This window comes from Sphaeramia orbicularis, chromosome 16 (genome assembly GCF_902148855.1).
Source record: "Sphaeramia orbicularis chromosome 16, fSphaOr1.1, whole genome shotgun sequence".
Classification (NCBI taxonomy): Eukaryota; Metazoa; Chordata; class Actinopteri; order Kurtiformes; family Apogonidae; genus Sphaeramia; species Sphaeramia orbicularis.
In genome coordinates, this window is record NC_043972.1 from 55,251,498 (window position 1) to 55,268,270 (window position 16,773).

Here is a 16,773-nt window from a genome sequence, read left to right on the forward strand (position 1 = left end):
GCTGGTGCCTCCCAGGCCCGGACTGGCTAATCGGGAGGACCGGGACAATTCCCGGTGGGCCGGTATAATATTTAGGCCGCGAGGGCCGGAGTTCACTTTAAATATATATTTAATATTTTATTTATTTATTTGGGGGGGGGGGGGTTTCAGTCATAGCACTGGGCAGGGCCGGACTGAGACTCATTTTCAGCCCTGGAGTTTCATACCTCAGACCGGCCCACTTTAGGTCACGACCAATTATTATTAAAATCATGGAATTATAACCTTACATGTTAGGTCTACACACTGTTCTGCAAAGCCTTGTAATTCAGTGTATTTTCTAAAATATTTCCAATTCAGTGCAAGTAAAGGTTGCTTCACAATGTGGATTTATTTCAACAGTGAGTGCACATCGACATCTCCAACAGTATTATTCCTCACAACACAACAATAACAGAATCTGTATTTTTGTTCTAATAAGTGTTAACATTTTTCAAACCTTTAAAATGTTTGAAATGAAATAAAAGAATATATAAAAATATTAAATAAAAAAATAATTTAAAAAAATAAAGCTTGCTGCAATTTCTAATAACGATCATTTTTGTATCCTCTGCAACAAAAGATTTCCATCACAACTTACTTGCGGTTTGTTCCATCGTTGCTATTGAAAACTTTTAGTATAGTGATATTAGGGGTTTGATGAGGATGATAAGAAAAAACTGTCTGTATATCCTGTGACTGAGGGCGAGCAAAGTAATCAAAGCTAACAACAGACTCATCTTCATCTGTCTCATTTTTGACTAGTGGTTCAGGGTTGTGCTGCTGAGCTGCTCCTCTGTCATCAGTAGACTCTGCTCTCCCTTTCACACTTCCTCCAGTTTCCCTAGACTCGCCTGCACCTGGATCACAATAAAAAATAATATCTACAGACATTTTGACTTACTTAACCAATTCAGATATTCACATTGGCAAAATAAGCAGGCTTATTTAATATTACTTTATGCTATTGCCTTTCAGTTGTGGGGGGGGGGGGGGGGGGGGGGGGCAGGAACAGTTGCAGTTTACGTGATCAACCCAGTGCTATGACTGAACACCCCCCCCCGCCCAAAAAAAAAAAAAAAAAAAAAAAAATATATATATATATATATATACAGTATTTAAAGTGAACTAATATTATACCGGCCCACCGGGAATTGTCCCGGTCCTCCCGATTACCCAGTCCCAGGAGAACCACCGTCTCCATGGTGATGACACAATCGCAGCCACAAGTGTCAAAACCAGGAGTAGAACTGATCCAATGAAGTGACAAAACAGCATTAAAGAGTCCAGCCTCCTTGGTTCCAATAATGTGAACTGTGTCATGGATTTGATTTGTTTTGATTCTGGACAGTAAATCCACCCTGGAACTGACTGTTGTCTGGACATAGAACTGAATTAGTAAAGTTTATATTCATGTTGTTGATAAAATGACCTTTCGCTGTCGCCGTCTCTGGATCAGATGATTGTGATTCCTGTGTTTAAGTATATAAGTAAGTAGTTTTTAGAAATAAGTTATTTTAAACATTTAAATTACAAATAATGATCAAATAGTTCATTTAGATTTTAACTTTTATAAAGATTTTAAGATCTGACCCACAAACTGATGATTTGGAAAGCTCATTCAAAGTGAGTAAAGTTAAGTGTATTTTATTAAGATATTTAAACTAATGAATTTTGGTTTAGTTCATCTTACAGTTTTATGATAAACTTAACTAGTAATCTTTTATGCTTTCAGATTGTATTAAAAAAGGTTAAGTTATTCAGTAAATAGCTCCACAACAAGTTACTTTAAATTCATGTTACAAAATACTAACCACAATCAAATACATAATAATAAACCACAGTATGCAGTCTACAAATAAAGTCACCTTGTTCTGCCCTCACTATGTGTGAAGCCACCCTTGCAGAGCGAGGCAGACAGTTAACAACAGAAGGTGAAGAAGAATCAGGAAGAGACCAATTTGTGTTTGAAGGTGAAGTTTTGTTTTAGTTTCTTATTTTCTTTCCTTCCCTTCTTTTAATAATACTTTTGTAGAACTGCAATGACATGAAATACAAACAAATACATGTATTACAATGTGTGCTGAAATATGTTTCCACTGTAAGCACTTCTTAACTTTCACCCATCCTTTTTAAATGCATGAATTAACATCCATACATGAATTAAACAGCTAAATATTCCAGCAAATACAAACCAATGAAATAAGCATGTACAGTATAGAAACCATATGAAATTAACTTAAATATGCAATAAGGGGCACAAGAAATGCAGTAATCTTGTACAGATTGTACACAGTAAAAAAAAACTCTTTCTGAACTGCATTAACATTACATGTAATCTAATTGGCATGAATGAAAAATACTCCAATGCTAATAATATGCACAAGTTTCTCCTGGAGTGCACAAATAATTTGCTAGTAAAGGAAACACAGCAACTGCTACCAAATAGCATCTGCATTAGCTCTGAACTGAGTACATACAAGCTAGCACTGATACAAAACAGACTGCCACCTGACTCAAATATTAGCAGTGAACAGAAAGTGAAACCTTATTTGTGCTCTGTAAAAGACACTAGCAATCATGCTTCTAAGTTAATGACAAAATAATCATAAAACTATTACTTACAGATGCATATCTGCCCAGATTTATCGACCAGAATGAAAGCTGCACATAACTTCAATGGCGTGGCCAAACAGAATGATAACAGTACATACAGGGCGCCCACAGATGGCGCCATTCAACAACTTTAAGAGAAGAACACACCTATGAACACAAAAGTTAATAGAAAGTCGTTCAATTCAGCTAATAATGATATTACAGTTGTAAAAGTCCGTTCAGAGCAAAGCCTGAGCGCTTACAGACTGTGAGAGTCTCAGTGAGTCATTCACGCTGATCATTCTTCTCTGATGGTATCCACGCTGTAACAAACTCCTCTTGCTCTGCTGCCATGGTGTCCTCAAAGCTCCCAGTACCCAACATTAGTGTCTGCCATTTTATTTTATTTTATTATTATTATTGTTGTTTTTTTTTTCCTACCATTTTAAAAGGTCCTGGAACATGCATCTAATTTATAAATTGGTTCCCCCTGGTTTCTCCCGCAGAAGTCGGGGTAACAGGCAGTACGATGAGAGAGAGCGAGAGAGAACAGACATATGTTCAGGGGAGAAGCCAGGACAGTTTGGGTTCCAGGGGAGCCAGCAGGTGTCCTCTGACCCAGAGAGAAAGCAACCATAGTCGGAGCAGGACCAGGTCTCCCTGCTCCAGGGATTCAAATTCTCCTCTCAAGAGTCCTGGGTCCACACCAGTCCACTTCCAGATTCCTCACTTAAAGTCACGTTAAGTATTTTCCTCCTTTCCTTTTCATTGTCACTTCTCTTGTCAATCAAACCTCCTTCCAGTCTCCCCTTTGTTAGAGCTTCCCTCCACCACACAGCTCTCAGGTGGGTCTGATTTCTACCCTTTCCTTCCCCCAACTTACCAGTGATGTCACCTCCTGCTTCCTGCTACAAGATGGTGCATTTGAACACACTTCTGTACTCTGAAGACAACAAAACACAGCTTTCAGTCTGATGTTTGTCTTCACATCTGGATCCTGTGAAGCCTGATCTGGAGGTTTTGAAGTCTGATGTTCTTGTCAGAAGAAGTCGGTGCTGCTGGTTCACACACACTGGTTTTCTTCTTCTCATCTGACGCTGAGGTACTGTTTGGTCCAGACACTGATGATTCACATCAGTGCTGATGATTGGAGAGAGTAGAGGATGATCATAATCTGTTTGGACACTGATAACACGCCAACTGTTTTGGTGTGTTATGACACTGATTGTCTAGAGTCTTATTTTTGTACAACTGTTCAGTGTTTGTCTTCTGTAGAAATGTTTGGCACGTTCATGTTTGGTACATTGTGAACCTGTGATAAGAGATCTGTCACTAAATCTACACTGATTGGGATCCAATATGGGTCCGTTGATGATACCTGTAAGAGGAATAGGACCAGAATGTCTTTGTACACTTATCACAGGAGTACATCAAATTCTTGTGGTGAACACGATGATGAGAATATAAAGCGGAATGGGATCTGAAAGTCCTCTCACACTGGTCACAGTTGTATGGTTCTTCTCCAGTGTGAATGCGTTGGTGCGTTTTTAAGTCACTTGCTGTGGTGAAAGTCTTCCCACACTGGTCACAGTCATATGGTCTTTCTCCCTTGTGGACGCGTTGGTGGATTTTTAAGGGATGTGATGAGGTGAAAGTCTTCTCACACTGATCACAGTTATATGGTCTCTCTCCCCTGTGGATGCGTTGGTGGATTTTTAAATAACGTCCAGTGGTAAATGTCTTCCCACACTGGTCACAGTCATATGGTTTTTCCCCAGTGTGACTGCGTAAGTGTCGCTTCAGTACACTCATTGTGATGAAAGTCTTCCCACACTGGTTACAGTTATATGGTCTTTCTCCAGTGTGTATACGCTGGTGCTTCTTTAATTGACCTGCGGTGGCAAAAGTCTTCTCACACTGTTGACAGTTATATGGTTTTTCTCCAGTGTGGATGCGTTGGTGGATTTTTAACTGACCTGCTGTGCTGAAAGTCTTCCCACACTGGTCACAGTTATATGGTCGTTGTCCAGTGTGAATGCGTTGATGATATTTAAAGACACTTGATGTGCTAAAAGTCTTCTCACACTGGTCACAGTAATATGGTCGTTGTCCAGTGTGGATGCGTTGGTGGATTTTTAAGTGACTTGCTGTGATGAAAGTCTTCTCACACTGGTCACAGAAATATGGTCGTTCTCCAGTGTGGATGCGTTGGTGGATTTTTAAGTGACTTGCTGTGATGAAAGTCTTCCCACACTGGTCACAGTCATATGGTCTTTCTCCAGTGTGGATGCGTTGGTGTTCTTTTAAGATGGTTGTTGTGATAAAACTCTTCCCACACTGGTCACAGTTATATGGTTTTTCTCCAGTGTGGATACGTAGGTGTTTCTTCAGCCCACTCATTCTGGTGAAAGTCTTCCCACACTGGTCACAGGTGGGTCTTCCATCCATGTTTGCTGGAATCAGCTGATCTTGGTCTTCCTCCAGATATGATTTTAGGTTTCAGTTCAAATCCACCTTTGGCTTCTTTCTACATGACAACACACAGAAACAGAAGAGGTGGTCACTGAAATGCAATGGAACAGAACAGAACAAACACATCTGTCTGGAACCAGATTAAGCAGATAGACAAAATCAACTAGTTAGGCAATCGATGAAACAAGATTTTCAAGACAACCAATATTTGATGGTTTCTCCTTAAGAGATGTGTATAAAACCAAAAAAACAAATGATAACAGAAATATTGAAAGATGTTAAAAATGTCAGGTTCTCTCCAGTGTTGGTAAATTCTTTAAATAGTTACAAAATCACAAAACACTGAAAATAACTGTTTACTTTGTTCACTCGAACTAAATTAGATGAATTAATGCATTATTAGGGTCCAAGGGCTGAGAATTGGAAGCAAACGTCCTATTGTACCTGTAATGTTCTCTGTTATTATTATAATTATTATTATTTTTATTTATTTTTTTAAATTATTTTAAAGCTTTGAAGGAAGTTTTGAGGGCCTGAATATGTAAATAAACTCAATATTGTTATTGTACATTTGAAAATTGATGCAGATTCAATAATGTACAAATGAGTTCTTTTGTACTAGCAGTTGTAGTAGCAGTGTATCCACTATTAATACTTGTATTTGTAGTAGTAGTAGTAGTAGTAGTACATCCACTGTTAATACTTGTATTTTTAATAGTAGTATATCCACCGTAAATACCAGTATTTCTAGTAGAAGTAAATCCACTGTTAATACTAGTAATTCAAGAAGTAGTACATCCACTGTTAATACTTGTATTTGTAGTAGTAGCACATAAACTTTTAATACTTGTATGTGTAGTAGTAGTATATCCACTGTTAATACTTGTATTTGTAGTAGTAGTAGTAGTATATCCACTGTTCACACTAGTATTTGTAGTAGTAGTATATCCACTGTTAATACTAGTATTTCTAGAAGTAGTACAGGGTGGGGAAGCAAATTTTACAATGAACATTTAGTTGTTTTTTCTCAGCAGGCACTACGTCAATTGTTTTGAAACCAAACATATATTGATGTCATAATCATACCTAACACTATTATCCATACCTTTTCAGAAACTTTTGCCCATATGAGTAATCAGGAAAGCAAACGTCAAAGAGTGTGTGATTTGCTGAATGCACTCGTCACACCAAAGGAGATTTCAAAAATAGTTGGAGTGTCCATAAAGACTGTTTAGAATGGAAAGAAGAGAATGACTATGAGCAAAACTATTACGAGAAAGTCTGGAAGATACTATGAAAGAAGAATGGGAGAAGTTGTCACCAGAATATTTGAGGAACACTTGCACAAGTTTCAAGAAGCGTGTGAAGGCAGTTATTGAGAAAGAAGGAGGACACATAGAATAAAAACATTTTCTATTATGTACATTTTCTTGTGGCAAATAAATTCTCATGACTTTCAATAAACTAATTGGTCATACACTGTCTTTCAATCCCTGCCGCAAAATATTGTAAATTTTGCTTCCCCACCCTGCAGTAGTAGTAGTATATCCACTGTTAATACTACTATTTGTAGTAGGAGTATGTCCACTGTTAATACTTGTATTTGTAGTAGTAGTAGTAGTATATCCACTTTTAATACTTGTATTTGCAGTTGTTGTAGTAGTATATACACTGTTAACACTTGTATTTTTAGTAGTAGTAGTATATCCACTGTAAATACTAGTATTTCTAGAAGTAGTACATTCACTGTTAATACTAGTCTTTGTATTAGTAGTATATCCACTGTTCATACTAGTAATTGTAGTAGTAGTATATCCACTGTTATTACTTGTATTTGTATTAGTAGTAGTATATCCACTGTTCATACTAGTAATTGTAGTAGTAGTATATCCACTGTTATTACTTGTATTTGTATTAGTAGTAGTATGTCCACTGTTCATACTAGTATTTGTAGTAGTAGTATATCCACTGTTAATACTCGTATTTTTAGTAGTAGTATTTCCACTGTAAATACTAGTATTTGTGGTCGAAGTACTTCCACTGTTAATACTAGTATTTGCAGTAGTAGTACATCCACTGTTAATACTTGTATTTGTAGTAGTAGTAGTATATATATTAATATTTGTATTTGTAGTAGTAGTATATCCACGTTTAATACTAGTATTTGTAGTAGCAGTATATCCACTGTTCACACTAGTATTTGTAGTAGTAGTAGTAGTACATCCACTGTTAATACTTGTATTTGTAGTAGTAGTAGTACATCCACTGTTAATATTTGTATTTGTAGTAATAGTAGTATATCCACATTTAATACTAGTATTTGTAGTAGTAGTAGTAGTACATCCATTGTTAATACTTGTATTTGTAGTAGTAGTATAGCCGCCATTAATACTTGTATTTGTAGTTGTAGTATATCAACTGTAAATAGTAGTATTTATAGTAGTAGTATATCCATTGTAAATACTAGTATTTGTAGTAGTAGTATAGCCACTGCTAATACTAGTATTTGTAGTAGTAGTATATCCACTGTTAATACTAGTATTTGTAGTAGTAGTATATCCACTGTTAATACTTGTATTTGTGGTAGTAGTATATCCACTATTAATACTTGTATTTGTGGTAGTAGTATATCCACACTTAATACTTGTATTTGTAGTAGTGGTACATCCACTGTTAATGCATGTATTTGTAGTAGTAGTAGTATATCCACTGTTAATAGTAGTATTTTAGTAGTAGTATATCCACTGTTAATAATAGTATTCGTAGTAGTAGTATATCCACTCTTAATACTTGTATTAGTAGCAGTAGTATATCCACTGTTAATACTTGTATTTGTAGTAGTAGTAGTAAATCCACTGTTAATACTTGTATTGGTAGTAGTAGTAGTAGTAGTAGTAGTAGTATATCCACTGATAATACTTGTATTGGTAGTAGTAGTAGTAGTAGTAGTACATCCACTGTTAATTCTTGTATTTGTAGCAGTGGTACGTCCACTGTTAATACTTGTATTTGTAGTAGTAGTAGTACATCCACTGTTAATACTTGTATATGTAGTAGTGGTATAACCGCCATTAATACTTGTATTTGTAGTAGTAGTACATCCACTGTTCATACAAGTATTTGTAGTAGTAGTATAACCGCCATTAATACTTGTACTTGTAGTAGTAGTATATCCACTGTAAATACTAGTATTTGTAGTAGTAGTATGTCCACTGCTAATACTAGTATTTGTAGTCATAGTATATCCACTGTTAATACTTGTATTTGTAGAAGTAGTAGTATATCCACTGTTCATACTAGTATCTGTAGTAGTAGTATATCCACTTTTAATACTAGTATTTGTAGTAGTCGTAGAACATCCACTGTTAACACCTGTATATATAGTAGTAGTATAACCGCCATTAATACTTGTATTTGTAGTAGTAGTATAACCACTGTTAATACTTGCATTTGTAGTAGTAGTACATCCACTGTTAATACTTGTATTTGTAGTAGTAGTACATCCACTGTTAATACTTGCATTTGTAGTAGTAGTACATCCACTGTTAATACTTGTATTTGTAGTAGTAGTACATCCACTGTTAATACTTGTATTTGTAGTAGTAGTAGTACATCCACTGTTAATACTTGTATTTGTAGTAGTAGTCGTATATCCACGTTTAATACTAGTATTTGTAGTTGTAGTATAGCAACTTTAAATAGTAGTATTTGTAGTTGTAGTATATCCACTGTAAATACTAGTATTTTTAATAGTAGTATAGCCACTGCTAATACTAGTATTTGTAGTAGTAGTATATCCACTGTTAATACTAGTATTTGTAGTAGTAGTATATCCACTGTTAATACTTGTATTTGTGGTAGTAGTATATCCACTATTAATACTTTTATTTGAGGTAGTAGTATATCCACTCTTAATACTTGTATTTGTAGTCGTGGTACATCCACTGTTAATGCATTTATTTGTAGTAGTAGTAGTATATCCACTGTTAATACTAGTATTTTTAGAAGTAGTATATCCACTTTTAATACTAGTATTCGTAGTAGTAGTATATCCACTATTAATAGTTGTATTTGTAGCAGTGGTACATCCACTGTTAATGCATGTATTTGTAGTAGTAGTAGTATATCCACTGTTAATACTTGTATTTGTAGTAGTAGTAGTACATCCACTGTTAATACTTGTATTGGTAGTTGTAGTACATCCACTGTTAATACTTGTATTTGTAGTAGTAGTAGTACATCCACTGTTAATACTTGTATATGTAGTAGTGGTATAACCGCCATTAATACTTGTATTTGTAGTAGTAGTAGTAGTACATCCACTGTTCATACAAGTATTTGTAGTAGTAGTATAACTGCCATTAATACTTGTGCTTGTAGTAGTAGTATATCCACTGTAAATACTAGTATTTGTAGTAGTAGTATGTCCACTGCTAATACTAGTATTTGTAGTCGTAGTATATCCACTGTTAATACTTGTATTTGTAGAAGTAGTAGTATATCCACTGTTCATACTAGTATCTGTAGTAGTAGTATATCCACTGTTAATGCTTGTATTTGTAGTAGTAGTAGTACATCCACTTTTAATACTAGTATTTGTAGTAGTAGTAGAACATCCACTGTTAACACCTGTCTATATAGTAGTAGTATAACCGCCATTAATACTTGTATTTGTAGTAGTAGTATAACCACTGTTAATACTTGCATTTGTAGTAGTAGTATATTCACTGTTAATACTTGTATTTGTAGTCGTAGTACATCCACTGTTAATGCTTGTATTTGTAGTAGCAGTAGTAGTATATGCACTGTTAATACTTGTATTTGTAGTAGTAGTATATCTACTGTTAATACTTGTATTTGTAGTACTAGTATTAACACTTATGTACATTAGTTCTAGTTATTGGTAATTATTCTAACACCAGCTGTTCTACTTTTTAATAGTTCTACTTCAGTTTGCTGTTCATCCATGTACGGCTGCACGACTTTGCTCCAAAATAAAATCCCGATTTGGAATTTTCCAAAATCTCTTGCTTCAGTATACCAAGAGAACAATTCCATGCTCCTAACTTTGTGGGAACAGTTTGGGGTGAGGAGAGTTGAATGTTCAAAGTGGTTCATGTGTAAACATCTGATAATGAGGTCAGTTTAGATGCTACAGTACAATCTGTGATTGCCTTGTGTTGGTATTATTCAGTTTTCATCTACAGACAGAGGGATGTGTTGATAGGAGTGATTTGCACCAATTCAGTTTCACCACCAGAGGGCAGTCGAACATTACCCTTACCACGGTATGGTAAAATCAGGAGGTGCTTTTGTTGTTGTGTGTATGGAAGGCAGCAGCCACGGTGATTCAAAGGCTAAAGCTGAAACCCACGGCTATTTTTGAGCTTTTATTGAAAACAGAACACAGTGCACTCACCAGAATGGGATGTTGGACAGAACTTTGCACATGGACGTTAGTGCAGCTCACACAGCCCGAATTTACATCCACTGTAACAGGAGACATGGGAATAAAAAACAGGATGAACATTTAACTTTACTAAACAACCGGAGCATGTTCAAGCAGCGCGAGGACTGAAAAGGAAATCCATCCAAACTCACGTGACCGTCTCCGCTTCACTGCACGAGAGTTAGGAGCTCCGGTACCGACTAACTATAGCGGAGAGCACCGAGATATCCAGGAGGAAAAAGACTTGGGGAGATTTGAGCTCAAACTGCTCCTAAGTATCAAAAGATGAGAATCTGTGTCCAAACCCACCGACTAACATCGAGTAGAATGAAGTTGGATGAACCCGCTTCACGGCTTGTCTCTGGCTCTAACAGCAAAAACAAAGGAGGAACAAACAGGGCTGGCACTTCCGGGAATGACAACAAGCTGCATTCTGATTGGTTTTTCATGCCAGTATACAGTGCTCTGATTCGTCCATGTAAAGTAAAGCGTGTCGATGCAAACGGCTCGATGATTGGTCAGAGAATTGTCTCTGCATCATTGTGTCATCAATGCGCGTCCTGCCATTTATAAAGCAGATATGGAAGTGTACAGTAAATATAGCGGTAGGCTAATCCATGATGACAGCCCGCAAAACCACACCGTGGTCGGTCCAGGAGGTTCAGACATTTCTGTCCTTGGTGGACGATGAAAAGATTCAGCGTGAGTTTGACGGAACAACACGGAAGTTACGCACAGCGTCGTTATGATGACCAGGTATTCTAAAGACAACGCTGCTATGTTGTTTCTGGTGTAACTATGGAGACGGTCTACACGCGCTGTCTTCAGGAGCTCCCAAAACTTCATATCAGCGATGTTCCTCAGATTGGACCAAGTCCAACACCTCCCAGTAAAGTGGACAGAGGATTCCAACTGGATGTGGATCATATAGACATGATTTGGAAGGGAAGGAAGAACTTTGAACAGGTTGACGTGGACGTTAGCTAACAACTGGAGGACTGGATTATGTGCGTCATCTGGGGTTTGTTCTTCACAACGTTGTGATATTGTGACATTTCAAACACATGCTCTTGTACTGAGAGTATGGTACAGTAGTATCTTTGCTTCCAAAATCAGAGATGGTTTTTACTTAATTTTTCTCAACATTGATTGCTTTTTTAAAATGTATTTTTTTTTTTAATCTATGACTATAATTTTAAATGTTCTACCTTTAAATTTCTAAAATATTTGTCATACTCTGACTGTAAATAAAACATTTCAACCACAGCTAACCATCTACTTTCCTCACATCTCACTTAGGAAGAAAAATGTCCCTTTAAACTTTAAGGAATATATATATTTTTATATCTGAAATCAGCATAAACAGGACATCTTCCGGCTGTTTGTTTATTTATTATGAATATATCATTAAAACCAAACAACGAAAAGATTTATTTAAAAAGAAAAGAAAACATTCGAAAAGGAGCAGGATGACAGCTGTAGACATGATGTGTCCCAGTATTTGGATCCAGATCATTTTTATACATCAATATAAGAATTTAAACCAAACTAACCAATGCAATGATATTTGTCCTAATATAAATCTATATTATGACATTTGTCACTATTGTTTTGTATCCCAGACCCCTGTTAGAAAACAAACACCTGAATTCAACGTGTCCACATACTTTTGTCCATATAGCGTAAATCTCACCTACTGACAGATCCCATTGTAATGACATAATCAACATTAATACTAGTTTACCTGTAAATGTCAGAATGTTATGGCTGATCACTGGAGGAACAAAAACCTCCCATTAAACTTTATGGAAATATTTATGTTTATGTCTCAAATCATCATGAACAGGACATCTTACAGCTGTAGACATGATGTGTCCCAATATTTATGTCCATATCATTTATATACATCCATAAAACAATTTAAACCAAACTAACCAATGCAATGCCATTTGTTTCATTAGATTCGTGATTTCAGGAGCCCATACAGACAGTTCAAATATACTGGAATAATTCTGCCTGTTCATCCCATAATAGAAGAATCCTAGAATTGACCCATAACATGCGTGGGTCAATATCACTATTCGGTGCCTTTCAAACTTAGCAGATTTTCCACTTAACTTTATTTTTTTAATCTTATATTCGATTTTCTTATTTTACTAGTTTTGTTTTATAATTGTATTTTCTGACGTATTGGCTTTTTATTCATATTGTTGCACTGACTGGAAAACACAATGACAATAAAGGCTATTCTATTCTATTCTATTCTATTCTATTCTATTCTATTCTATTCTATTCTATTCTATTCTATTCTATTCTATTTGATGTCATGATAATCTTTACCTGTATCTTTACCAACTTTACCTTTACCTGTAACAGAAGTAACATATTTTATCATTATTTTCACATTTTTCTCCATTATCAGGTTTGTCTCATTAGGTTTGTATTGTTACCTCCGCCAAGGAGGTTATGTTTTTGCCAGGGTTTGTTTGTTTGTCTGTCTGTTTGTTTGTCTGTCCGTTAGTGTGCAACATAACTCAAAAAGTTATGGACAGATTTTGATGAAATTTTCAGGGTTTGTTGGAAATGGGATAAGGAAGAAATTATTAAGTTTTGGTGGTGATCGGGGGTGGGGGGGCCCACGGGGGGGCCCATTTCCAACAAACCCTGAAAATTTCATCAAAATCTGTCCATAACTTTTTGAGTTATGTTGCACACTAAGGGACAGACAAAGTAAGGACAAAGTAATCTTTGACACAATCCAGTCCATTGTGTCCCCTGCTGCCCCTGTGCTCTGTAAAGCTGACAGCAATGACTTCCTAAACTTCTTCACAGACAAGATCAGGGATATTAAACACAATATCCCACCACCCTCTGGCCGTCTGACCCTATCTGATCCCCCTCTGCAAACCTGGTCCTCTTTCGACCCTGTGACACTGGAGGACATCTCAGCACTTTTATCCAAAACAAAACCCTCCTCCAACTCTGCAGACATCCTCCCCCATAAGCTCCTTGTCGGTGTCTTTGACACTATTGGACCATGGGTCACAAAGTTTTTTAACCTGTCGCTCTCAACTGGTTTGTTTCCCAGCTCCTTCAAACAGGCCATCATAGAACCTAAACTAAAGAAAACCACACTGGACCCCACAGACTTCAAAAGCTACAGGCCCATTTCAAAGCTCCCCCTATTGGCCAAAATCCTTGAGAAAGCAGTGTCTAAACAACTTACAGCTTTTCTGGAGACACACCAGATCTATGACACTTTTCAGTCTGGGTTTAGACAACGCCACTCAACAGAAACCGCACTATTAAAAGTGTCTAGTGACATCCTGATGGCGGCCGACTCCGGGAAATCCACGGTCTTGGTCCTGCTAGATCTCTCCTCGGCCTTTGACACAGTGGGCCATACCATAATGATTGAGAGACTGAGGGACCTGGTAGGGATGTCAGGTCCTGTGCTAGACTGGTTCTCCTCTTACCTGACCGGCAGAAGCTTCACTGTGTCAATAAACAACTTCCAATCTGACTCAGCGGATCTACTGTGTGGTGTGCCCCAAGGCTCTGTCCTGGGACCAGTCCTATTCTTACTCTATGTCCTCCCACTTGGCCACATTATCCAACAGTATAGTGATGTCTCCTATCATCTATTCGCGGATGACATCCAGATATACTGCTCCTTTAACTCCTCTGAGCCCCACAAACTGAGTTCCTTAATCAACTGCTTGTCAGAGCTGAAGCAGTGGCTAAATGAGAACAGCCTCCAGCTGAACTCCAGCAAAACTGAGACCCTCATCATTCCCCCGGACAGTGCAATCCCAGGGATCAAACATCACCTTGGAGACCTGAGTTCCTCGGTAAAGACCAAACTGAGGAATCTGGGTGTCATCTTTGACCAGGACATGTCTTTAGAATTCTACTCCAAACACCTAGTCAAAAACTGTTTCTTCCACCTACGCAACATCTCCAAACTCAGATCTATGGTGTCCACAAATGAGCTCGAGATGATCGTTCACACTTTCGTATCTTCTCGCTTAGACTACTGCAACAGCCTGTTTACATGCTTAAACAAGAAGGAGCTGGCCCGTCTACAGTTTGTCCAGAACTCTGCTGCCAGGCTCCTGACCCGCACAAACAGGAGAACCCACATCACTCCCATCCTTAAATCTCTCCACTGGCTCCCTGTTCTATATCGTCTTCATTTCAAAATTCTTGTGCTAACTTTCCGGGCCCTACATGGCCAGGCCCCTGCATACATTGCTTCCCTGATCCAGCCCTACAGCTCAACTCGTAGCTTGAGGTCTTCAGGACAGCACCTGCTGATGGTTCCACGGACCTGTTTTAGCACACGCGGTGACAGGTCTTTTAAAGCTGTGGCACCACGTCTATGGAATGACCTGCCTCTACACCTACGGTCCATGGGCTCTGTAGAGAGCTTTAAGAAACACCTCAAAACCCTCCTGTTCAAAAAGGCTTTTTAGTCTCCCACCTGACCCAGGACCACCACAGACTGATTACACTCTATGTATTCATCATAACGTACTCCATGTGTCATCCCCCCCCCCGCCCCCCAGTCTCTCTATATCTCTATCGCTCTCTCTTTTCTCCTCCTTTACCCTCTCTCTCTCTCTTTAACCCCAACTGGTCCAGGCAGACAGCCATCCTTCAGGAGTCTGGGTCTGCTCGAGGTTTCTGCCCGTTAAAGGGAAGTTTTTCCTCGCCACTGTCACCAATCACAAGTGTTTGCCCCTGAAGGATTCTGTTGGGTCTCTGTAAACTTAATTTGATTCTGATTTGAATTGATAAAGCACTTTGTGACTCTGTCTGTGAAAAGTGCTCTATAAATAAAATTTACTTTACTTACTTACTTTACTTACAGACAAACAGACAAACAAACAAACCCTGGCAAAAACATAACCTCCTTGGCGTGGGGGGGCCCACGGGGGGGGGGGCACTGATCAGCCTTGGCGGAGGTTTGTGCTCTCCGAGTGCTTCTAGTTATTTATCTGATACTTATTTCTGTCTGATGTAGCCGGATGACGGTGGAGTGAGTGAACAGACTCAAAAACAGAATCATAAATTATATTATCTTCCTCTCTGTGTCAAACCAAATTCCTGAACAACCATGCTGATTGGTCCGTCACCAGGTCAAAGCTGGGACATCCTCTACAAGCGACATTTATAATGACGGATGCGCTTAAAAAATGAGACTAACCTAATTTAAAAGTACACAGAACAATGAAACTTAGGCTCATTCTCGTTCTGTTCTTCATCAAGAGCCATTTCCTCGGCCATAGTAAATTGAGGACTCATAAACTGGTGTTTACAACTAGTCGACTTTGTCCTCTCAACATCTGTTTTTATCATGTTGCTTATCCCGAGGTGAAGATGAACCCAGAAACGAACAAAGGACTGAATGACAAAAATCACTATATGTGCCATGTTAATAATGTATTACATTATGTGTTAATGTTGATTAACTCAGCACGTTAACTCTTTTATGCATGTAATACTTAAGCCATTTGCCTGACCTGTGGTTTCACCTATGTGTGTCCTGATCATGTTCACGGTGAATTATGTGAAAGTAAGAGTATGACTGCTTATAGCATGTCTGAATAATCATGCTATTATTTTACTGATACTTAAGTGAGGTTACAGGTGATGTATAAAGTTTAAGTGATCTTATTTAAGGATCTTATTTAAGGATGCAAAGTTTTCTTACAAGGCTGCCCACAGTCCTCTCCCCCTCTGTCTTCCCAAGAGGGAAGAGAAACGTGATACTGAGATATGCAAACGACTCGTTTAAATATTCACGAGGAGGCGGTTTCCCGCCGAAAACAGACAAAGAAGGCAACACCCCAAGGCATCGATGACTCATCTATATTCACGAGGAAGGTGTGGCAAGTTGGTTTTTGGACAGAACTATAAAAATGAATGAAACCAACTTTTCTCCAGAGCTATCTCTACCATCTTCTGGGCTCTCACCTAAGAGCAGAGAGCTTTCTCCAAGGAGTCTTGACCATCTCCTTGGCTCTCAGAGCTGTTCTATCCTCTAAGCTCTCCAAAGAGCTTTACCATCTTCGCTGTTCTCCACTTCTCCTGGCGAGCTTTCCAGAACCAGCCGCCAGAGCCAGCTGTGAACCTCCTCCAGCCAGCAGAACTTCAGAACTCCAGACCTTCAGGCCTCCAGCGCAAGCACGTCGCTTCACAGCCTGTTCCTGCTTCGAACTACGTCAGAAGACTTC

General features: G+C 38.1%; 5 protein-coding genes and 1 pseudogene across 6 annotated transcripts in view; 2 read left to right on the plus strand and 4 right to left on the minus strand.

Annotated features, from left to right (window-relative positions):
• LOC115436261 (zinc finger protein 2-like) overlaps nt 1–10,939 on the minus strand; it is a 53,194-nt gene extending 42,255 nt beyond the window's left edge. The window contains exon 1 of the mRNA XM_030159056.1: nt 10,844–10,939. Coding sequence (XP_030014916.1) covers nt 10,844–10,853 — 10 coding nt within the window. The 5' untranslated portion in view covers nt 10,854–10,939. The remainder of the gene's footprint in view (nt 1–10,843) is intronic.
• The window catches only part of LOC115436241 (NLR family CARD domain-containing protein 3-like), a 1,147,354-nt gene that overhangs the window by 701,118 nt on the left and 429,463 nt on the right, over nt 1–16,773 (plus strand). The gene's annotated exons all lie outside the window — the stretch shown is intronic.
• The window catches only part of LOC115436275 (zinc finger protein 664-like), a 1,196,486-nt pseudogene that overhangs the window by 224,330 nt on the left and 955,383 nt on the right, over nt 1–16,773 (minus strand).
• Nucleotides 1–16,773, plus strand: part of LOC115436287 (zinc finger protein 431-like) — a 676,852-nt gene that overhangs the window by 203,588 nt on the left and 456,491 nt on the right. The gene's annotated exons all lie outside the window — the stretch shown is intronic.
• LOC115436308 (uncharacterized) overlaps nt 1–16,773 on the minus strand; it is a 236,905-nt gene that overhangs the window by 189,289 nt on the left and 30,843 nt on the right. The gene's annotated exons all lie outside the window — the stretch shown is intronic.
• LOC115436294 (zinc finger protein 502-like) lies at nt 3,526–10,946 on the minus strand. Of its 2 annotated transcripts, XM_030159129.1 has the most exons (3): nt 10,687–10,854; nt 10,505–10,575; nt 3,526–5,140 (listed from the first exon to the last, which is right to left on the minus strand). In XM_030159129.1, exon 3 carries the CDS (start codon nt 5,059–5,061, stop codon nt 3,952–3,954), a length of 1,110 nt encoding a protein of 369 aa, XP_030014989.1. In that variant the 5' UTR covers nt 5,062–5,140; nt 10,505–10,575; nt 10,687–10,854; the 3' UTR covers nt 3,526–3,951. The 2 variants fall into 2 exon arrangements, with proteins under 2 accessions (XP_030014989.1, XP_030014990.1); XM_030159130.1 differs by lacking the exon at nt 10,505–10,575 and having other exon boundaries at nt 10,844–10,946.

Bases quoted from the DNA above. Each gene is read 5' to 3' on its own strand.
- LOC115436294 (XM_030159130.1), bottom strand. From the start codon at position 5,061: ATGGATGGAAGACCCACCTGTGACCAGTGTGGGAAGACTTTCACCAGA.